This window comes from Netta rufina, assembly GCF_964035555.1.
Source record: "Netta rufina genome assembly, chromosome: 1".
Lineage (NCBI taxonomy): Eukaryota > Metazoa > Chordata > Aves > Anseriformes > Anatidae > Netta > Netta rufina.
In genome coordinates, this window is record NC_140123.1 from 80,320,316 (window position 1) to 80,344,112 (window position 23,797).

The 23,797-nt window shown below is 42.2% G+C and overlaps 1 protein-coding gene across 1 annotated transcript in view; it reads left to right on the forward strand.

Annotated features, from left to right (window-relative positions):
* REPS2 (RALBP1 associated Eps domain containing 2) overlaps positions 1-23,294 on the forward strand; it is a gene marked incomplete at its 5' end in the record, with an annotated part of 91,141 nt that extends 67,847 nt beyond the window's left edge. The window contains 5 exons of the mRNA XM_084306400.1: positions 5,351-5,415; positions 16,920-17,003; positions 19,152-19,297; positions 21,421-21,526; positions 23,161-23,294. Of these exons, the coding sequence (XP_084162526.1) occupies positions 5,351-5,415; positions 16,920-17,003; positions 19,152-19,297; positions 21,421-21,526; positions 23,161-23,229 (470 nt within the window). The 3' untranslated portion in view covers positions 23,230-23,294. The remainder of the gene's footprint in view (positions 1-5,350; positions 5,416-16,919; positions 17,004-19,151; positions 19,298-21,420; positions 21,527-23,160) is intronic.
* Positions 23,295-23,797: the final 503 nt, after the last annotated feature.

Sequence of the window (23,797 nt, forward strand, 5' to 3'; positions counted from 1 at the left end):
GTTCAGTGTGTTTAGCACGTGAAACAGCTGTAGCAGGAGTGTGTCTGTGACAGTACGTGTGTACATCGCTGGCTGTGGAAAACAAAACTTTGTTGCTGAACTGTTTCCCCAAACTAACTGAGAAGAGAGGTTTTACCAGTCAAGCTCCAATTCTGGCATTGGCAATGCTTTCTGTGATCTTTCTACAAACCTGATAACAAAATTACTATTAGTAATCTTCCTTTTTTTTTTTTTTTTTTTTTTTTAATTGCTGTTACACTCTGCAGATACATTAGTGAGAATTATTAAAACAGACGCCTGGACTGTTTTGCATCAGGACCCTTCACTAAATTTGCATGCCTGGCTCCTGGCTATGGCTCTAAGATTTTTTTTTCCTGTTGCAGCTTTCTTAAGGCATATTAGTGGGAATTGATAAATCAGATCTCTTGAAGTTATTTCACAATCACTGTGCTTAAAGTATAGGAATGTAAATAAATGAAGGGTTGCAGAGAAGGATCCAAGTAGTCAAATTTCAGTGAACAAGAGGAAAGTTTATAAAACAAGTAAACAGGGATTGGATTTCAAGCATAGACACGGAACTTTCTTCTGTGACCTGCCTTTGGCAACAGAAGAGGAAAAAGTATCCCAAACAAGCTAGCCTCAGAGTGGAAGGCCAAAATAGCCAGCTTCCCAAACTACCTAAGGCACTGAAGCAACTGGTGAGAACCCTTTCTTTTTCAGTATAATACGAGTAATTCATTCTTTTGGCATATCTTTTTGGAAGTGTTTCTGTATTGCAGATTATGCCTCTTCACAAAATTAATTGGTCGTTCTTCTGTTAAACCTGGTTTGGGAACTCAGCACTCTGAAGCAGCGTAAACTGGCTGCATCATGGGTTCACATCAATCTCCCTCCCTCAATCCAGCAATGGTAGTCAGATTGTGGGCTGATCAGTAGCATCCACTTGAGAACTGTAATTGGTCTTTTTCCACTCCCATAGGTAACAAAAGCGCTGAGGATTTGTCTCCCCCACCAGGGAGGCTGGAGGCAGAGTAGGGTGGCCGGATAGGATGGCATGGCCTGTTCTCAGATTGTGGAATTACATCCTGATGTTTGCTTGAAAATGTTTATCTAGCTTCAGATTGGAAAACCTGCTTTTTTATCTAGTGTGGTGTCCTGCTAGTGCTATTAGACCTTCGCAATTGCCAAAATAGGGCAGGAAAATGGTCCTGGCAGCTTGCCCTGCTGATAGTCCACCATCAAGTGTAAACACACTGAGTAAAGAGCCATGGTTATTGTCCTGAAAGCCTTATTGCTGCCCTTGTGGGAGTAGCTAGGGCGTGAAAATGCTATCATTTTCAGTAATATGTGCGAGGCAGACACTGGGTGTACTTAAATCTATTTTACTGGCACCTGAACAGTCCTTCCACTGTGCTATCTGTAAGATTGGGTTTACGTTGCTCACTCTGGCGTGAATACCACCAAGCTGCACAGTAACGAGGCGACCTGTGCGAGAACTTGGACTGTGAACGCCCATCCTTCAGCGAGGAAAACCTGTAGGTATCCCTTGCTCCCTACACCACTGAGCGGTGTGCTCACCCAGCACAATTCCCTGCTTTTCTGTCATTGCTCATTCTGTTTGATGCAAGGAGGCGTTTCAGAAGCCTGGGGAAATGGGGCTTGTGCGTCTCGCTCGCAGCTTCCAGGCCTTTTTGATCCCATCACCGCTGGTGGAATTGGCATGGGGAGCACAGCTGCTGCGGGGGCCCTGCTGCTTTCAGAGCAGCTGAAAGGAAGGATTACCACGTTTTCCTGGTGTAAGTTGTAGGGCAGTACATAAGGACAGCAACAAACCAAGCGTGGATAACTGAATGAAGGGAAATTACCCCATCTTACCCTATGGTCCCTTTGTGTGTGCCCACTTCCCCCCAGTTCTCTCTGCTTTTGTGCAACGTGTGAAGACGTCTTCAAAGAGCGATGATGTGCAGCTTACCCAAGCTCTGGGGCATGCACCTCAAAATGTGACATCTGTCTGTTTGCTGCTCAATTCCAAGTCACTTTGCTTTCATTTTGGGAACAGACCTCCCCCTGTATTTATTTTTGCTTTCAAAGCTGTTGTGGTACCACCACTAACAGCAAGAACCAGTCTGTGTGGGATGGTCTCCCAGGAGGGGAGGCATTATAAAGTAGCCTAATAGTACAAGTCACCTGCTGGTACACATAAAAATGTATGAGTGTCTCTGAATATTGCCCCTTTTTTAGAGTAGTGGTACCAGAGAAGGCTGAAGCCTGTATCATCTGTCAGTTATTCTTTTTTTTCATTGCCCTGTGGGGAAAAAGTGACTTTTTTTTTCTTTATAAGTTGCTATTAGTCCCCAAAAGTCAACCAACTTGGTCTTGTCTAGCAATTGTGCTCACATAAGCATGATTTCTTTCTAACAACAGGCCAAAGATGTTCTGCAACAGCAGGAATTTTATGAATATTTCATGAGTAGCTTAAGTTAGAATTTGCAGGATTAAAAAGAGGAAACTGGGTCAAATCTCGTGGTGTAAGCATCAAACTTCTTTAATGCTAAATTAATGCATGTCCTATTTTGAAAGCTGAAGAAGATTTTTTGTTATTTTGACCATCTTACAGGAAAATAAGACTTTTCCCTTTGGAATTTTGTTGGGAGCAAATCCCAGGAGTCTTTTGGAGCTTTATAGCATGGGGCTTTGCAACCACATCAGGATGTGCTTTTCCAGCTAAACCAGCATCTTTCTGCATAAAGAATCCCCTGCTGCTTTCTTAGAGAGTTGAAAGAGCTGGGGAGCAGGACAATAGGTGCTGTATCTCTAGAGCAGTGCTGACATTCGGGCCATTTCTCAATGGACACAGCTCCTGTAGTACTGCTTTTGAGGGCCTGCTGAAGCATAAGCCAGCAAATGTGAAAAGATGGGCTCTGGAGAGGGCTGCGTACGTGCACCAGGGCCAGAGCAGCAGCTGGGGTCAGTGCCTGGGGCTTTGCCTTTCAGATCCTCACACTCGTGGCTGCAGCACACTCCATGGCATCATGCTTAGGCTCAGCAGGAGGTCTGCATGGCTTGTGCTCCCTGCCTCAGCTGTTGGGCAAGCACAGATGATCTCGCAGCAACAGCCACTGGTGGTGGCAGGAAGGTGAGGTGCCCCCAGATATTTCCAGCGAGCATTGCAGCAAGGCTCCCCCAGGGTTTCCCAAAGATAAACGTATCTCACTGAGTACACATACTTGTCTGCTATTAAAGCATGCAGCTGAGTGACCTATGGAGCACTTGTGTTTGAGTTAGATTGTGTTTTCAAGTGTTGTTATTAGCTGTAATTGCCAAAGCCAGTGCTCAGATAAATGAAATAACACTCTGAAATTTGTAGAAGGGAAGCCTTCATAGTCCACTGTTCAACTCTGTAGACCAGTTGCATGGAAAAGATGGAGAGTGTTGTGGAGAGGACACCATGCTAGTATTGCAGTGACCTTATAAATGGAGCTAATTAACACAGGGGAAAGGATTGCAATCACTCAAATATTTTTTTTTTTCAGATTTCTCTTATGCCTGTAGATATGTTAGTAGATCCTTAACCTAGGCTGGGTTTTAATTGTCTGCTCTTTGGCATTGTCTGCAGTGATACTAGGCTTCATTCTGATTCAAGAGATGATGATACAGAAGATGTAAAAAACAACATATTATAAGCCTATTTGGAGCTGTATATAGTCAATGTGACTGTTCCCATTAATTTCACCCACATGTTTTTACTCTCATGTCGCTGACTTAATGGTTAATATTTTTTGTCTTTGAATTTTCAACCATGAAGAGATTTTTAGGCTTGGTGTATAAAATATGTAAATGGCTAAGCTGTAACAAGGCACATAATGGTCTTTGTGGCTTTCTAAAATATGCATAGGAATAAAAAGTGTATAAATGTAATTGCTTGCTTAGTATTATTGTGGTAAAAGGCATTTCTAAGTTTAATATTGCATTTTTGGGGCTATAGAGATAACCAACAGTGCAAGATGGACTATCTCATCTCTTCAGCAGTACAAGTGCTGAGCACTCAATGCCACAGGAACCCGGGGAGGGTAACCCACCTAAGGAGTCCCATCAGTCCTTGGTGATGTCTCTGTGTTAGCCTTGCCCTCCTCTCCTCTGCAGCTGCCTTTGGAAAACCTCATCTGTCCTGCAGTTGCGTCCTAAGATTGGGTTTAAATATTTTAAAGAAACAGAGAACTATAGCAGCTGGACCTGTGTTATTGTTACCCTCCCTTTATGCTAGCTCAAGATAAAAGATGAAATCATGTTATGCTAAAGAGGCCTGAACTGATTATTAGGGTTTGTCTTCGTCCCTTTATTTCTCTTCTTCCCTCTAAAATACCACCAGTGAGTAATAACATGCAGATACAACACATAAAGTGATTTCTTTGGGGTTTGTTTAAGCTTTTGTATTTCTAATTCTATGGCAGATTTTTTCTTTACAGGCTGTGTTCTGTTGTGTAGTGTGTGGTATCTGGAGTGAACTGAGGGCCATAAAAATGATCAGAGGGCTGAAACACCTCTCCTACAAAGAAAGGCTGAGAGCTGGGGTTGTTCAGCCTGAGAAGAGAAGGCTCCAGGAAGACCTTATTGTGGACTTCCAATAAGTAAAGGGGGCTTATAAGAAAGATGGGGAGAGACTTTTTAGTAGGGTTGGTAGTGATAGAACAAGGAGTAATGACTGTGAAATAAAAGAGGGTAGATTTAGATTGGATATAAGCAAGAAATTCTGTAATATGACAGTGGTGTGAGGCATTGGAAAAGGCTGTCAAGAGAAGCTGTGGATGCCCCATCCCTGGAGGTGCTCAAGGCCAGGCTGGATGGGGCTTTGGGCAACCTGGTCTGGTGGGAGGTGTCCCTGCCCATGGCAGGGGGGTTGGAACCAGGTGATCTTCAAGGACTCTGCCAACCCAAACTATTCTGTGATTCTGTGAACTCTAATATCTATATTAAATACTAAGCACTACTTTTTAAAAAAGGCAGTGGTGTTAAGGACAGAGAACAAAGTACTAAGGATAAGTATGTGCTCTTTCTGTTCTTAACTAGAATTGGATTTCTTTAGCTACAGCTTTTGTGGCTGACTGGCTTCCATCTCTGCTTTTTATCATAACATTGTGGTTTTTTACAGCAATTAAATCACTGCTCATTTTATGGAATGGTAAGCACTGGAGAAAGTTATTTCAAACAGGGTTTGCTCAATAAAGATCAAGTATGGTTTCTGTTATTAAAATGTTGAATACTGCCTCATCACAATGAATTATCATGGAAATAAAATCTGGTTTTATTTGTAATTAAGTGAATGTGTTTGTTTTTCTTTCTCCCTGTTCAGCTGTGAGGTCTGGCTGGCTGCCCCCACCACCACCTGCACTGCCCCCTCGACCTTCTGTATCTCAGGTATGGACAAAGTTTGAGCATTTTGCTGTGCGTTATGTGCTTAGTTGTGTTGCTGGCGTGGACATCATAGCCATTCTTGCTTCCAAGTTAGCGCAACTCCACAGTTTGCTCTGCAGTTCCGTACATGTCCTTCATCGGTCTGTCTAGCCAGCGTGTTGTAGCGTCAAATTACAGGCTAATTAAGTCTCTTTGTAGTGGAGCTGACATGCACCTACTAGACAAAGCTGTAAATTGAAAGCTAGTAAGGCTGGTCTCCTAATAAGAGCTTGATGCCTGAAAGGCATGGGCTTGATACCTGCTATTTGCTTCTCAAGCATCAGATGCTCGGAGGGCATCTGTTAAGGGAGCTATAGCATGCAAGAGTATGCTTCACCCATGGGTTTGAAAAACAATGCTGAAAGGAATTCAGTCCCCTGCCAGTTACGTTATTAAGTTTGAAACCATTACCGGTGCATTTCATTTTCCTTTCTAGATGATTTTTGTGTGTTTGCATTTAGAGCGTCACACAATCACAGCCCAATGCAAACTGGAGAACTTGTGCGTGTCTGCGTCCAGATACTGCTTCATATTTTAGGCAGTGTGATGTTGTTGGCTCTGTGAAGTCTTAGGCAGCAGTCTGCTTCACATATTACTCCTTTAGGTGAGGTGTTTAATAGAAGACAGGGCCACGGGGGAGCTAACAGCCCATTACACATAAAAACTTGGCAAGGCACTTTCTTTGGGCCAGAAACAGTCATCACTTGAATTTTGGAACTACCCACACAAGGCTGCTGGTGAACACCTCCTGCTGCACTGAGCTTATGATGGAAATGATAAAGGCCTTGCTGCTACCCCCAGCTGTACCAGCAGCTCGTTACTCTCTTCCTCGCCCTAGCCCCTTTTAGCTGAGCACAGCTGGTGTTTGTCTTGAGGACTGTAGGATGCTCTGGTTTGAACTTGCATGCTTCCCCCAAGACAGTGTGGCATAGCCATATTGCTAACACGACGTGCTCCTCAGTGCACCCATCACATTTCTGCTTTGTCTGGTATTCCCTGGAGAGCATCCTGAGCTGCTTGTATTCTACACTGTGTCATCTGTGGTATAGGACCTTTCTCGATCTACTTCTCTCCAATACAAAAGTCTGTTTTCCGAATAATTAATTAATTTGAGTGGTTTATATGTCTGGTCATTATTTAATATATAGCTGGTGCTTTGCTTACATGCATCACTTACCTTTACTCATTTTTGATGATTAAAAAGGGTACATAATCAAATATCTCCTCAAAATATTCTTGTTTTGACCCAGCAAAAATATACATAAAACCAGTTCTTGAAAAAGTAATAAACTTCTTGTTTGTTACATTCTGCTTTATTTATCTCTAAACGTTCCTTTCTGCGACACAAGTAATAGAAAGTAGGAAAAGTATGTGTTGCGGGGTCATAATTCAGTTTAGCTGACCCTTACGAATAGCATGTAAGCAATAGTAAGCATATGGATTACGTTAGTCCAATGGGGCCCTTGGTTTAAAGAGCATGAAGTAGGAGGGAAGATCTGCTTTCAAAACAGAGGATCAAAATCTGAAGAAAAACCATGATGCTGAAATGACGCATTCAGCTTTTCCTGTTTCTGAATCTACCAAACTCTTCTCAAATTTCCATCTTAACTTATTTTTCAACAGTGTCATTGAAAATCCTATTTTATTGCCTTAACATTTTATTATATGCCTGCAGCTAAGTACTGCCAATGATAAATATAGCTTGGAAATGAAGCAAGGCCCACATACTTCAGGGGCTGTGCACCATTTATCTATGCTTGTGCTGTGGTTGGTTTGGCTCAGGTTTGGAAATCAGTTGATGGAAGAGGAGAGGGAAACAATTTCTTCTGAGGACTACAGTTTTGTATGGATGATTGAGGAGCAGCATGGACCTGTTGGCTCTTCAGAGCAAGATTAAAGGGCTCATGGGATGCAAAAGCCAAGGTGCATAAAAGAGGGGTACCAAGAGATAGGTAGTACATTTCAATGGAGCAGGAGTCTTCCTGTGAGCTTAATCAATAGTGATAGAGAAATGGTGTCTTGACTTTGGTCAAAGGTTGTTGTAGCTTTTAGTAGAATTTGTGTCAACTTTTCAGAAGGCATTATTTTTCCTGTCACACCCTCCAAGGTCATCAAGCTCAGCAAATTACTGAAACACTGGTTAGTCACAGCATGCCAAATGTCTCCAGTTGGATCAAAACCTTCTTAAATTATGACCACATCCAACTCTGCCTCTACAGCGTAGCCAGCTAAATAATGGGGGAGAAGGGCTGGGTCACTGGGAGAGAGGACCACAAAGAAGCTTAGAGATACTATTGATGTGGCACTGACTCTGTAGCTCAGTGGGTACACAAACTTACTGTGAGAGGCTCCAATCTTGTCATCCTGTGATAAATTGACCAGTTCACAGGGAAATAGCCGTGGGGCTGGCTTCACTGGTCTGGATTGCTGCTGCCAGCCCATGCTGTTTCACATCTTTAGTAGGCAGACACCTTTACAGGTGCAGCTATGGCTGTTCTTACCTCTACACCAGCTGTGAAGGTTGGTGGATTGATTCCGTGTTTCTTTCTTCTTGATGGTCACTAAAAGGCTGTGGTAAATCCATCTCCTCCATATTTTTCTTCATTGCCAAAGTCAGCATTTTGTAGACTTACATCTGCATCAGTCCAGAAACTATACCCGGGTTATCCTCAGACCATTCACCAGACATTTCTTTAAAGGAGAAATATTTCATCTGAAGTCCCTGAGGTGACTGAATAAGTTTAATAAATAAAGATGGGTAAAAGGTAAGTTTACGTAGTGTGGAGAGGTACTGCAGCAGGTCATTATACCTGATTTATGATCCTCTAATTCAAATTCCAACTCAGCTCTGCAAGCTGTTTTGAATTGAGGTTTCCAGTAAGATGTTGTGAAATGTGGTATGAAATGCTTTATTAGAATCCTCAATTCATATTGCTTTTCTATTATGGAAAAAAATAATTCAGGTTTTGCCTAAATTCTGTGAAGGGCACTTGGAATTGGAAAGACTGTATGGAAGCAGGCTCATATAAAGGCTAGAGCTTTGTTTTGGTTAATATGTTATTCTGAAGTGTTTTCCTGTGTGTAACTTAACTGACACCTTCTGTAATCCCTAGTAGCACGTCTTACACTTAGCAAATCTGTAGTAGCTGCTTGGTTTTCAGAATAATTTTATTTGTATCAGTTTTCCTTCATCTTCAGATTAAAAACAACATGCTGCAAGCTATTGAACAGCCTTTGAACACTGGCAATGTCCTTATACCTCTCTTGTTCACTTCACATGGCATGCTACAGTTATGGCTTTTCTGCTGTTGTTTTTTTGAGGCACAAATTTTCAGGGGTTTTGGACTCCCCGGATGATGGTATGTAAACCAGACAACCTACAGCTTGTTGAAATATCCAGTGTGTGTGTGTATATATATATATATATATATATATTTATTTTTTTCCTGGGCTTGTAGAGGACTGGATTCAGTGGCCCCGGACCTGATCCTGCATTCATAACTTAATGGAACACAAGTCATCAATTAAACACTACTCATCAAAGAGAAATGAAATAACAGTGGTCCCAGAACTTCTGTGCTGATCCAGGGTGTACACAGAAAATCAGTGTAACTTTTAGAGGTGCTAAGAATTGTGTTTGGAAGCCAGCAGCACACATGGCTGATTTTCAGTGACACAAATTTCAAACAGGAAATAACTTTGGGTGCTCATGAATAACATTCCACCAGAGCTGAGCTGGAACCGAACATGTGTATGCACATCTTGTGTGAGCCTCTATTATTATTTTTTTTAATGGAAAACAAAATAATAGTTTTTACTGTTGGCCTTTAAGCCTACAGAAGCCATTTACTGCTGCTGCTTACTATGGGAGATTTAGTGACATATTTATGTTAATAGGAATTATGGATGAACACTGAAGAGCAAATATGGGTTTAGGATTTTTTCCAGCATAGCTCACTATCTGCAACATTGCCCAAGTGGATCAACACTCCTTTATTTAAGTTACTCTATTTCGGTACCTTCCTGTCCTTTAATGGGGTATCCTGCTTGTACTATATAAGGGGATTTGAAAACAGCAGGACTGGAAGAAAACCTTGTATATCTTGGCTGAAAAATCTGATGTTCTGAGTCTTTTTTTCCCAGAGTCTAAATTTTAAGCCTGTTGGTTTTGTAAATTAGCACTGATTTGTGCTGGATTTTTATTTCCTAGAGACCTTGGAACCTGTTTTCCCCACTGGTTCCATGCTGGCAGTTTTGATGGGCCCTGAAAACAATTACAGACTAAGGCAAAGTGGTCAAGTGAAGTCGGAGCGGGTAGGTGATTGTTAAGATAGTCAAACTGAAGTATCCTGATCACCTTGCAGCTCCAAAGATTAAAATCTTGCTGTGTTATATGAGCTCAGAGTTAAGCTGTCGGTTTAATGGCCGTCGTTAGCGTTAGTTATTAATGATTTGGTGAAATCACGGAAACAAAGTGTTGTGAGGGATGATAGGTGGGTCACCCTTCCCAGTTACAAGCACCTGGCGTTGCTGGAAAGCTGAGATAATATTCTTCTTAATATATCGAATGTTCCGCTCTCGAAATGTTACTTGATACTTCATAATTCCTTCAAGCCCTTTGGCCATTCATCATCAAGACTTGCAAGTGAAAACTGGGACCCAGTTCAAGAAATGTGTCTGTAACAGCAAATTAAGCGTGCCCATGCTGATCTGCGGCACCGAGGCCGAGGGGTGGGGAGGGGAGAGGCTCCCATCCATCCTGCTGAGACCTCTCCGTCTCCTGCGTGGGATGGCCACGTGCCGGCTCTGTGCTGGGAGCTGGTCCTGACATCTCCCCTCTGTCAAAGTCTAACTTTGCCTAGTTAAAACTGGGAGTCCTGACAGGCAGATCCTGGTATATCTCCTGTGGGTCTTGAATTTTTTCCCCCCCTCTTTGACTGGAACACCCTGTACTTGCTGGTTCCCAGATTGCCTCGTATTGTCTTAGCTCTTTGTATGGCATCTGGGTAAAGCCTGAGTTGTATGGAGGATGAGAGAGGGTTTGGTGAGAGGGTTCAGTGTTGTTTGGAGAAAATGTTCAGCCAGCTGAAGTGCCTTCTTACCGCAAAATTATGTGAGGAATTTCAAGTGCTGGCGGGACACCTGGACCTTTATGGGAAGGAACTTTGTTGTTATAGAAGAAAGAAAGAAAAAAAAAAAAAAAGATTTTGCTTTTGGCAGCCTGCAATTCGTGTACATGATTGTATTCTCCCAGGCAACCATATTATATTAAACCAAAGGAATACTCTTTTAGCTTGCATTTACAACTGCTGTGCAAGAAAATGGTTGGGGGGGTTGATCATCTTTGCAGTTTTGGCCGCAGATTAACATATGTTGTATAATCGGTGCATTAGGTACTGAAGAAACCTCTAAATAATAAAACGAAAAGTCTTCTGTAACATGAAAGACTTTGCCATCTGCCACTTAATATAATACAAACGGATTATCCTCTTCTGTCATGAAAATTATATATTAAATCTAAAACGGCCAGACAAAGTAAATTATGGTTTAAGAAGTGGCAGAAACTAGCACAGTTAGAATTGAATTTGGGGAGTAGTTGATGGATGCCATAAAATCCGTTCTAAAGAGGTTTCTGGGAGAGCGGAAGCAGGGCAAGTATCTTAATTAAAACGTGTTGTAGTAATTTTTGAACATTTATTGTAAAAACAACAACAAAACAAGCCAAGAATCCAGTGCCTGTATCTGTAGTGGAAGGCACATACCTCTTTCTAGCTTATGGTAATCTGGTTTTGTAGAAGTGGAGTATTAAAACAGATTGCTAATGCTTCCATCTGGGTCCTATTCTTTCCTGGCGAATGGGCTGAATGCTGCAGCAATTTGTTTGTATTTACTGCCTTTTTCCTAAACCTTATCGCCAGCCCTCAGATAGCTCAGGGAGAGAAAAAGCTTATCAAAACTTCAGAGCTGCACAGTGCTGAGGAAGCAGTCAGCACGCTGAGACCCTGGCAGCTTGTTGCATTTGCATCCCTATGGGTTTTCTCTCAGTCTTATCGTTTTCAGTTTCTGTAACAAGCAATAAAAAGAATTGATGATTCAGTGTTGGGTAGACTAGACTCACAAAAACTGGAATTGAGACATCTTGACTTCTTCAGAATTGCCGTTAAGCACAAAAATAAGAATGTTTAGAAAAAGGAAAAATGCCTCTTAAATGAACTTACGTAGAGATGATAGAAGATTGCAGTGGACGCATACTGAGCGTTAAGCATATTTAGTATCCTACTTTTTTATACAGATAAGCTCTTCTCAATGCTTTTTCGCAAAGCTAAGCAGTGGCACTGTATAGGTAATTATTATGGGCTATTCCAATGAATGCAGACTGATAATTTCATTTCTGTGAGTGGTGCTATTGACTACAATGGAACTATTTCCACGTGTAAAGTTAGCCTGGAGCGTAAGCGTGGATGAGACTGAATTGTGGGGAAGACTGAACATACTTTAACTCTTGCTAAAAGGCTCTCAGGTAACAGAAATATGAAAGCTCCATAAAGACTTTCTGTTCTGGGAGACCAGTTACAGATTGTCTTGAGAAGTGGGTGTGAAGTCTACATATAATCCAGCATTGCTAATCAAAAGAACTGGAAATGTAAGCAAAAAAAAAAAAAAAATTAGTTGTAAAGTAGTGCATTCTTTTACAGTTATGGAAATCTTTCATCTGATTCTTTCAAAGCACTTAATGCTTAAGCGAGCATTACATATTCTTTTAGAAAGGTCCTGTTAAGTATTGTCAGATGGAGCAGTTAGAAGACTGAGTGGCTGCTCCAGGATCAGACCACGAGATTGTAAGCATTTGCAGTTCCTAATACTCACCCTAACGATGAGGGATTGTCTGTCCTACTGCTCAATATTGGTCGTAGGCCATGGGTTGGTCTCTGGCTGAGGCCATTCTACAGAGACTTTGTTGGCCATTTTTATCTTCTGCTAGGAAGAATGAGGAGGATAAGATTCTTCTTAGATGCAGCAATGGGGGAATATATGAGTGGGGGAAAAGGAGATATCACCTATTAATATCTGGATGTTGGTCTTTACAAAGGGAAGCTCTTCAGGAGATTTGGAAGAACACTCGGTGTTGCTCTTATCTGTGATCATATACTCTTCTTCCCATAATCAAGATATTCTCAGGCATGGTCTGGAAATTATCTTTTGCGCTGCTGGTAGTGCACATGAGCGGGATTTTCTTTACCCAGCTGCTATAACCCTGGATGTGGACCCAGCCATATCAACACTTCCTATGTCAGCAGCTTGTTCCATTCTGTGGCCATGAATTGAGACACTTCCATCTAAGCACCTTCACCCTATTGTAACTGAATTTTCCCTTGGAAGACCATATTGCATAAGCAGCATAATCTCTCTGGGTAGACAAGACTTTAGAAATCTGAATTATTTAAAGCACTGCTGAATAATTTTAAACAATAATATAACAGCGAGAAGTTTCCAAGATGTGGGAAAGCTTTAAGGCGTTTGTTACCGTGATGGAGGGAGGCAGTTTATTGCTGTGTTTCTGAATGAGAAATGTGTTGCCCAAATACTATATTAAGCATGGTATAAAAACAGTACAAAAATAAAGGGAATCTACCTTAATTGATCCTGATGGATCACCTTTTCCTTATACTTAAAGGAACTCAGATTGGAGTATCCTGGATCCAGTCTCACTTGACCTGTGACCAGAAGGCTACAGGGACTGGCTTTCACCCTGTGTCCAAATCAGTGAAGGGGAGGAAATCTGTGAAGAATCCCTCTGCCAAAACAAAAACCAGGAGCCAGATGCCATTGTCAGTGCCATGTTTTGTCCAAAATTACTGGACTGTTTCCCTGCAGAGGACTAAGCTTCCTCCTTTTCCATGTTCTCTTGGTAGTCAGAGAGGCAGGAGTTAACACTCTGCAAGGAGAAAGTTCAGGCTCCCAAATCTTGTACTGCAGTTGGAAACCTCCCATGTCTGCTTGGAGGACTTTTTCTTTTAAAATGTGAGTGGGGAGGAACCAGCTTGCAAACATATTTGTAAAGCATCTCAAACCTCGCCTAGGGGACTCTGTTGGGTTGTTGAATCAGCAAACCTTCTTTGCATCGATGCAAGTTGCAGTTGCACGAAATACTTCTGCCTGGGTTAAGTGGTGTCAGTCTCTGAACAAAACCCACTGCAGCAACATAATAGTATTTTTTAAGCTCGGGCAGTTGTGTCAGAGGCCCATCACTTTGAGGACTGGGAACTTTTCCTGCGTGACCAGCAAACAAGACACACTCCAAAGCACCGAGGCCTACCTTGCCCAGCACTAGCTGTCTGCACACCTCACAGGGCAGGATCACTCTGCAGGCCCTGAATAATTTGGACAGCTTTTTTTTTTTTTTTTTTTTTTTCTTTAAGCCAAGCATTCAGAAATGTCCTGTTCCACGTGCCACTAGGTGGCACTTGAGGGACATGGCAGTCACTTGGTTTTATTCATTATGCATGAGCTGCATCACCAGAACTAGTTCTTTTTTAAATTTTTTGGTCAAATGTACTTATGTATTTATTTTTACCATCTGCCTTCTCCAGCCAGCCCCTGCCCTGCTGCCTGCTGAGCTTTGCACGCCAGCCTGCCTGCAGTCCCTGCGCCAGCCCGGTGGCCCAGCCACTGCTCTGCAGACCAGGAGCTGCCAGAGCTGCTAGGCTGACAGCCACATCGCAGCACTCAGCTGCTGAAAAAAAAATATGGATGATGTATCGTTGGGAACTGCTTTATCAAACTGTTGGAAATTTTGAAAACTCACCCTTCTGGCATCAGTACTCCAATTTATATTTGCTCTCACTAGAACAAAAAGTTCACTCTTTTTTTCTCCCTTCAGTTTTCTACAGGTTAAAACAGTGTTCTCCTGCAATGAGGCCACTTTTTAAGATCAGTTTTTCTGAAGCAGTTTTAGCTTTTTATTTTTTTTTCCCACCTTTTTTTCCCTGCAGGTCATTTATCTTATTCTAACTTCAATTTTCATTCATATTTGCAATTGACATTGTAGAGTACATCTCTGTTTAGTTACTTCTACGCTGCTCGAACACATCAGTTTTTGAAAGCTGCATTTTATCTACACATGAAAGGAGACCAAACCTCTGTTATTTTTTTTCCATGCTGTAGAATAAGGTGCTGTATTCTTGCTTTTGATGCAGGGTTTAATGCAGACTCCAACAAGAGTATGAGCACCAGAAGCTGCCGGTCTGGCCAGGTTAGGGGGTGTTTAGAGCCCCCAGTCCAAGGAAGGTCATTCAGAGCTGGCTCTCACATGTCCTTGTCATCACACTCGTTTTGCAGCAAAGCTATACCATGAGGGCTTCATAGTGTACATATTACACAGCTCTCTGAAAGACTGTCTTTACTCTTGCTGCCCCTAAATAAGTGATTTATCAAAGTGATGTGATTTGGGACCAAATTTATTGTGTGGCTCTGCTGGGTATTTGAGCTTTGCTATCCCCAAATCATTCATGAAAGCCCCATAGATCTTCCCATGCTACTGTTAACAGTGCCCAGACCCTTGATTTCTTTCAGATATATAAAAAGTGGTTGTACAAATCAGAGGGGTTATGGGCGATTCACATTGCTGATAAAGAAATGCTATGTTACATTAAATGCATTTTAAAGGTCTTTGATTTGTGTAGACAGAAAAAAAAAAAAAAAAAGATTGCTTTTTCCATTTTGCTCTTCTATTTGTACCAGAAATCAACAGATATAAAAGAAGCTCTTCAATCCGTGAAAAAAGGTTTCCAGAATTGAAATGTTAGTATCTAATAGCTATTTGAAATCCAAATACTTAAGTCATTAATATTCAAATACTACTGGAAAGTCACAGCGTGTTTATTTTTATTATGCCATCAGATAACACTACAGATGTAGCACACTTGGAAGAGGGGGAGAGAGATCTTGTCAGCCAAGACACATTCTCCTCCTTTCCAGAGGAATTTCACACGCATTTAAAAAATAAAAAATTAAATAAAAAATCACAGATCTCACTGCTCTGTATAGATGTTCAACATTGTATGGTTGAAGAGCAGCAGTAACCTGACAGAACTGCTCTTCCCCTGCAGCTCTCTGTAGAGCTCTTACTGGTTGTTACAAAAGAAACAGAAGTGCTATGAGGGGGAAAAAAAAAAAAAAAAGAAGTATATTTTAAAATATACCACGTTGTGTCCATTCTGTCATTTTTTAACCTGTGGTTAAGCCCTGTGAAACTTGTGACCACTCCACAACTTGATGGGTCTAGGCAGAAACCTCCTGGCAAGAGCAAATCCGGTTCTTCAGTGTGTGACAGGTTATTATTTTGGCTAAAATCCTGGCCCCTTTAAAGTCTGAGGCTAGCCTTGAACTTTTTATTTTTAAACCCGAGCTTTCACCTGGGTAGAAGCGAGCCTTTTTTTTTTTTTTTTTTTTTGTGAGGAGCGAGCAGGATGGCAGGCTGCCTGCCCTGCCTGGGGGCCGCTGTCAGCTTGGCTCCGACTTGACAGGAGCTGGGAGAGAGGAGAGGAGGCAGCCTGCGAGTGCCAAGTGCCCTCAGCCTCCCTGCTGCTGCCTGCTTTCCCCGTCTTCAAAAGCCAGCTGATGCTTTCTAGACAGAAAACAGCCGTGCCCTGTTTACACCGTGTTTGCTGCAGCATGCCCGGGGACAGGCAGCTCCGAAGCCCGCTGCCCTCCCGTAGCAGATGTGCTTTGCCATGTCCTGCTGGGGCAAACGGGAAGGTGCTGGAGGATCTCGGGGCAAGATCCTCCAAGGCAGAGCCAAGGGTTAGCCCTCTCTGCTCGTTTTCTCTTGTGTCAGATGCTCCAGGGGGAGGGCGTTGTGGTTTGCTGCCATGTAGAGCTGTGTTTTGAGGGTTCAGCTCGGTTTCTGTTTGCAACAGGAGAAGGGGGAAAGGAAGGAAAAAGATTGTTTGGCTTCTTTTATGACTTGTGTTTTCAGTGCCTTTATTGGAATTTTTGGTATAATTCATACTTTCTCACTCCAGCCTTGCCAGCTTCAAAGACAGAAGCTTACCCCAATGCATTTTCATCAGTTTCAGGAGATGATAAGGTGACAGGGCACAACCAAGGTCTTTTCAGCTTTTATCCACCCCACCTTGGTTTTTCCTTTGTGCGCTTAGGCCATAAGGATAGCTTTGGAAGAAACTCTGGTTACCAGGTCATTTATATTCAGAGACACGATCCCTAACTTTTCGCAGAAAAACTTTTCTCTTGTTTTCCTAGCACAATAAAATGCAAGAAAAGAGTTTTGTTAAGTCTCAAAAAGACATATGTCATCCATTCAGCTGTCATCCTAGACCTCTATTTCTCCTACTGTTGAATTGTTAAAGTAACTTTTCTTTTGTGTATAATGTTTCCTCTCATTGACGTTATTGTATGTGACTGCTAGTCACTTTCTGGGTGTAGCAGTGACTGATTTGTTGTTACAGACAGAGCAAGTATCTGAGGTTGAGTTACACCCTCAGATGAACAGACCCCCGTCGCAGGCAGAAGAAAACAGCTCAGCAAAAAAGGTGAGACCTGCGTATGTTGTGCCATTGTTGAGTGATTTGCCCTCATCAACAAATGTAGTTGTTTCAAGTTTTAAAGCAATTAAACCGGGGGGTTAGAGTTACGTTTTTACATGTTTGCTTTCTCGGGAGGTCAAGACACCAGAGGGAACCGGGATGGTGCGTGACATCAGCTCCGATAAATCATTGAGAAGGCTTTTAGTATGCACACATCAGTGCATGTGCTTTAAGAAAGGCAGCTTCCCATTTGTTTCAAATCAACGGGGGCTTGTGGAGCCTTAAGGGACACAAAAAAGGAGTTTGGTTGTACTTGACCCCTGCCTCACTGTAAGCCTTCCAAGTTGTGATGCGGTTCTTGCTTCCAGTTATTAAGGGGTTTGGTTTTGATGTAAACACACCTGTTTGCTGTGAGGTCAGGGTCTGCTTCGAAATGTACACAGAATGGGAAAGATTTGCTCAAAACATTTGCTTAGGAGGTATGATTTCTAACTTCTTTCTGTGTGAACACATACTTTGTATGAAGCAATCACCAAAGGTGCAGTGGTGCTCTTCACAGAGCCTGGCTTATGGATAGAGCAGCCCTGGCAGCGCCTCTGAGTGTTTCCCTGCTCCATGGCAAGGCTGTTGGCACAGTGCTGACTCCCTTTTGAAGGGCTGGTGCAACGACAGCCAGCCAAAGAGCCCCCTGCGGAGGGGTCTGCTTTTAGGTACTGGGTATTTCTTCCAGTACTGTGCTTGAAATGGAAAAGGGATTACTCCTATGGATTTTGTAGTGTTTTGGCAGTTTAAGGTCAGCTGGGATTGCATATTTGGAATCCCACCAGTTTGTAGGTGTTGAATGCATACACAAGTACCTTGCATTGTGAGTTTGCAGGGAGCTATAGGATTTCAGAGTACAGTATTATCTGAGGTCTGTGCACTGCTGATGTCCTGATTAAAAGATCTTCTAATATTTTAAATTGCGTTTAAAGTAATGGCAGAAGTGTTTGTAACATCTAACCCCCTTGTGTCCTTATAATTCTAATTCCTCTAATAATTTTAATCCTTCTAATTCTAACTATTGATGGTCTTATGTTTTTCTTCATACTGTGTCAGTCATAGTAACCTCTTCTGATGAGTCAGGCTGTTTACTACAGTTCTTTTTCTTATGATTGCTCAGTCATTAAATGCTTCCTTATTTATTTTTTTTCTTGTTTTATTAACAGTTGGCCAAAACATAGTGAGAAGGATAGTCTGACCCAGTAATATACACTCCGCGAGTGATAGTAAAACTTGATCTCTGGTCTTGGCTGTGACACTAAATGTGTAACCTTTGTCATATCACTTTGTTTCAAACAAAATGTTTAACTTTCCCATTCCTGAAATGGGGCAGTAATAGTTATGTCACTTGTAGAAGAGCCCTAATAATAAAATGCACTGAAAACTGCACGTTTATATTTCAGTATTAAAACAGATATAAAACATTAAAACCACTTCTCATTGCAAAAGAAAAGATGTCTTAATTTAAAAGAGTGAAAACACTTCTTCATTAAAGGCATTAAGACTTTTTGTTTTACCTGCAGTCCAGACTCTTTTCGATGTAACTTACCAAGAGAAATAACCAGACTTCTACACTTTCAACATGTTAGTTTTGCATTGATGATTTTAAACATGCATCTTTCTAAGCTCATTTCTGTGTTGCTTCATGTAAGAGAGTAGGGGATAAGAAGAGAGGGGCTGTGTGCCAAGGGACTGAGGTAGAAGCTGTTATGCTAGTGATTGATCCTTACCAACTGGGAGCATAATTAAAAATAAGTCTTGCAGTGGTCCTAATGTTTTTGAGCCAACTGGGTGCTAGTACATCCGTTCATACCCCCTCCCCAAATGCAGACCTATACAATCCAGTTCTGAGGAGCCTGTCATCCAGATGAAGACAAAATTCATCTAGCTAGCGTAATTGTTTCATTCGTTAAGGGTTTGTAGGAGTTATTGTTTCTTCGAACAAAGTCAAAAACCCGAGAGGCTATTACCAAATTTAAATTAAGCCCTGTACCACTTTAAATTATGAAACCTTAGGCCAGATGTCAGCAATTTCTGTGCCACAAGCACTCCCCAGCCTAGTGACTGGACACATATGGCCTGACTTAACTTTGCTGTGCTTCTCCCGTGCAGGAGGTTGTTCTCGTTCAGCCGCCCTCCAAACCTGCCCGCAGGAAGCTTCGGACGGAGACACAAGGGCTGGAGACCCCCGAGCTTTCTCCCACTATAAATGTGACTTCTTCCGTGCCAGCAGTCAAGCCTCACCTCCCAGTCCAAAAGTAAACAACTTGTTCCACACACGCCAAAATGCACTGTGAGATCTGATGTGGCAGGGCTTGCTCTTTGCATAATTTTGTGCTTAATAGTTCTGGTTTTGAGAACATTCAAAAGATGCAGGTCTCTGAAATCTACATCTGTCCAATCCAGTGCAGGCTAAGTTTATAGTGACTGTAAGTCAGTAAGCCTCTTGAAAAGTTACTGCTTTGCCCTACCTAGTAGACGTCTGAAGAGCAAGCCTTGTTCAGTCAGCATCTCTAACACAACTCATTTTAACTCCATGGGTATATGTTTTTACCTTGCACAAATCTTCTGGAATTTTGCTCATTTGTTTGGATGGATAGAACCAATTAAATGCCCAGGAAACTGAGTCATGAAATACTTGATATTGGTCATACCCATGTGATATTTCTTCATCACAAGGAAGGTTAGAAATGAGCTTACCACTGGTGTAAGCCATAGGCCACTTGTAACAATCCAATAATTGCCAAACACAACATTTGTTGTTTGTTTTCATAAGTACAGCTGTTGAAGCTCTCAACAGCAAAGACCTGGAGGATTTCATTATATATATTTATTTAATAGCAGTGTTGAAGGGGCTGCACAAATGGTAAGTGAAGGTACTTGAAGCTCTTTCGGGTCTATACATCTCCCTCAACCAAAACACTGTGCAAACATTAAAGCCTGCCTTTGCCCAAAGCCTTGCAACGGCACCTGGTTCAATCTGAAGCAAAACCGAGATGCCCAAATCAGTTGAGCAGTTTTTGGCAAACTGTTTGTCAGCAGACTGAATCTGTGCTGCATAAACGGAGATTAGAATAAATCATAAGACTCCTAGGATGCCCTTAAAGAGCTATTTTGTGCTTTGGGAGTGCATATTCCATAGAGGTTCAAAGAACAGATAATAGCATTTGTTAACATCTCAACTTAATCCCGTCTTGTCTGTATCTTTCCTGAAATGTTTAAATGACCATGGGGTTGTAATTCCTTGTGTTTTTTTTGTTTTGTTTTGTGTTTTTGTTTTTTTTTTTTTTTGTTTTGTTTTGTTTTGTTTTTGTTTTTTTTTCCTCCTGTAATTATTACTTTATAGTCTACAGAGAGTGGTTTGAAGCAAAACCTGACAGTTCACTGGAAGATAATAGCATAAAGACCAGACTGTGTTGTGAAGTAGACCCTGTTGCAAAGATCAGTGCCATTAGCTCTGTCAAGAGAAAGAACGGGGACTGTGTACCATTATGGACCTTATTTGAATAGGACATCTGGTTTAGGTTAAATTTGTCACTAAATAGCTTTTGATGCCTCATGTAAAACTTTAAAATAATCTCTGTGAAAAAGGGCTTGGATATCCAGCCAGTATTTTCTGTATTTCTTTTTTCCTTTTATGCTCTCGCTACCTCTATCTCTTAGAGCAGTTGGTCCTTATGTACGAAGTTGGCACTTTCTGTACCCATCTGCCTGACTGCAGTTTCCTCCACACCGGTCACCATGGGCTATAGAGTCATAATAATAATAAGAGAGAAATCTTTTATTTAAGCAGCAAAAGAGATGAGGCAATTCCGTAAGTCATCTGCCTGTTTCTGTTTGTGATATCAGGTAGTTTCTGTAAAAGTGACTGTTTTGAGAAAGAAAATTAATATTATTTTTAAGTGAAGCAATATCAGAATCAGCAGAGCCTTGAAAAATCTGAGACAGCATTTTCATGCAGATGTCGTTTCTTTCTGAATAGAGTGATTTTTATATTTTCTTTTAGCCACTCCTGAATTTTAAATTCTACAAGTGTCTGAAAACAGCTGAAGGACAGATACTGCAATAAGGACAGCTATGCAAGGATTATTCTTAAGCTGAATCCAACTGCAGTGATTTTAAAATAACTGAGACAGCCTAAAATGTTTCTGTCATTCAGATTAACAAGCGTGGCCATTTTACTTTCAAATAGCCCACCTGGTTCAGTCATCTTATTTTAGTGTTACGTTTTTCTTTTCCTAAATGTGTAGTTTGTACCTTGTCTTTGACATGTAGTCTAGTGTGTATAGGGTATAGACACACAAAATGGGTGACTGGTCTTCTGGCATCAGCCACCATTGAGGCTCTTAATTGAAATGTTTTGTATTTATCTGTCTGGCAGACAGTCTTCCAAGCAGAAAAGGGCTATTCAGACTGCTATACGAAAAAACAAAGAAGCCAATGCTGTGCTCGCCAGGTTGAACAGTGAGCTCCAGCAGCAGCTGAAGGTAAGGAACACATTGAAAGTCAGTGACAAACCTCCCTGCAGTCGGTTTCTGGAAGAGAATAACTACACTGTATGGGTGGCTAGAGTGAGACTTTCTGGGAAGAGTTACAACCTATGTGCATACAGCTCCATTGGCACTTAAGATCTAAAGGAGGAATCTTGTCTTTCTGAAAAGTTTGGGCAATCTGATGGTATCACCCAGTGCAAGAGAGCAACTCAAGGTGTAGCTTCCTTGTCTGCTGATCGGTTGTGCTACGTAGCTGTCTTCTGGTGTACACGGACTGGCTAAGCCATGCTCTTTTTGTGAACATCTAATACTGATTTTTAGTGTTGTCTGTTGACTTCTCTTTAAGCGTGTTCTCAAGGAGCTACTTTCTTATAAATACCAGATCTGTTTTTTCTGTTGTCTCAGTTCAAAGATAGTACCAACTTCAGCTTTTCATCTGCTACAGCTTTTTCTATCTAGCATGTTATGAACACGCTTGACTGAAAAGGGAGGTGAACCCTCAGTTACACTTCTTCTCCAGTCAAGATGAAAGTCTGTTTATGTTCAACTTTAATATATATTACTTTTTAACTAGCTTTCAGGGGTCTCCCAAGAGTAATGCAGAGTGGATGCTCTGTTCTGAAATCATAGCAAAATATAGGACAGCGATTGGAATAAGCATGGAGATGAAAGCTTTTGATGACAGCCCATTGCCATCATTAGTTAGTTCAGTGTATCTATAGTCTGATTTTCTTCCATATGCTATCTTCAGTGTGCTTAATTTCCAGTCCCTTCACAAAATAGACCTCTGCTATTCCCTGCATTTTACCTGCAGGACCATGGAAAGATGGAGAGATTTAGGTTCATAGAAGAGCAGAAAACTGAGCTTGTCCTTCAAGTCATATTGCTGCCTGGAAACTTTCTGCTGAAGCAGGGCCTTGTTCTTACAGGAACCAGCAGACATTATGGGCATGTCTCAGGCTTTGTGAGCTTGCCCTGAGGCGGGGAAGAGTACAGGGGTGGAGGCCTGCCCGCTGCTGAGGGCACTGACATCTTGGGGAATCAGCACAGCTCTTTGATGGGACATCAGCGAGAGCCAGGCCTCAGTGCAGGGGCAGCCTTGAGGCCAGGAGAGGCTTTCCCCAAAGCCATCACAGCCGGCTCATCACCCAGGCTGATGTTCTCCCTGCCAGGGCTGCCAAAGAGGCAGACTGCAAGGCCCGTTTCATCTCAGAGTGGCCAGATCTTGTACATTTGCAAAATGAAAGAGTTTGGTTGTATGAACCAAGAATTCTCAGAAAGTAATTTTGAGGGAAATGTGATTTGAAAATGAACTGGTTGGTTTTCTTTGGTAAAAGTGCTGAGTTCCAGCTGTTTCACTGCATCCCAAGCCATTCCACTGGCTGATGTAGGACCTCTCCTCTCCCTGACTGCCTGAGCAAGTAGTTGAGCCTCCGTGTCGCCCTGCTACAAGGACTGCTGTGGGGGGTGGCTGTGTGGTAATGTTTCAGGACAGCAAGGAGAGTTACTGAAACAGCAGAGCCCCACGCCCCTGGGCAGCTCAGCACCAATGGTTTGCCCTTCACTGGTGAAGTGTGGTGTGTGCAAGTGCCAAAAAAAGTGAGGGCACATCTCTCTCCATCCTCCAGGAGGTCCACAAGGAGCGAATTGCCTTGGAAACGCAGCTGGAGCAGCTTCGTCCCGTAACCGTCTTGTGACCCCCGGCGGGGTGTGCAGCAGCAGCAGAGCTCGTGCACCAAGAGCCTTGCTACGACCACAGCACGGAGCAGCTGCGTGGAGCATCCGCTGAGGGGACCGCGGTGAGGTGGCTGGCTTCTCGCATCTCCTCCGCACCCTGCTGCGCCTGCTTGCCTTTGCAGATGAAGAAGGTACAGAAAGCAAACACCAAACTGTCGGATGTGGGTGTCTGCCCTCTCCACTCCCTCTTCCCAGCCTGACATGTAAATGCAGTTTACCACTGAAATGAATAACCTAAGAGTATTTTATTTATGTAAAGAATTCCCCACTGATACACACTCTTGCAATGCTTCCTGTCCCGATTCTTGAGAGGTACATCATTCCAGAAGTCTTGCTTAAATTTAAAACTCATCCTTTGAGATGGGTTCCTGGTTGTCACCGATTCCTGTAAGATGGTAAAGGACCTGTGGATTGAACGTACAAGAGGAATAAAACTCACCAGACATGCAGTCTTTATCAGCAATCACGTGTAAGATAATTATTTTCTTAGCACTGTTTATTATTCAATCACGGATGTATTTTAATGTT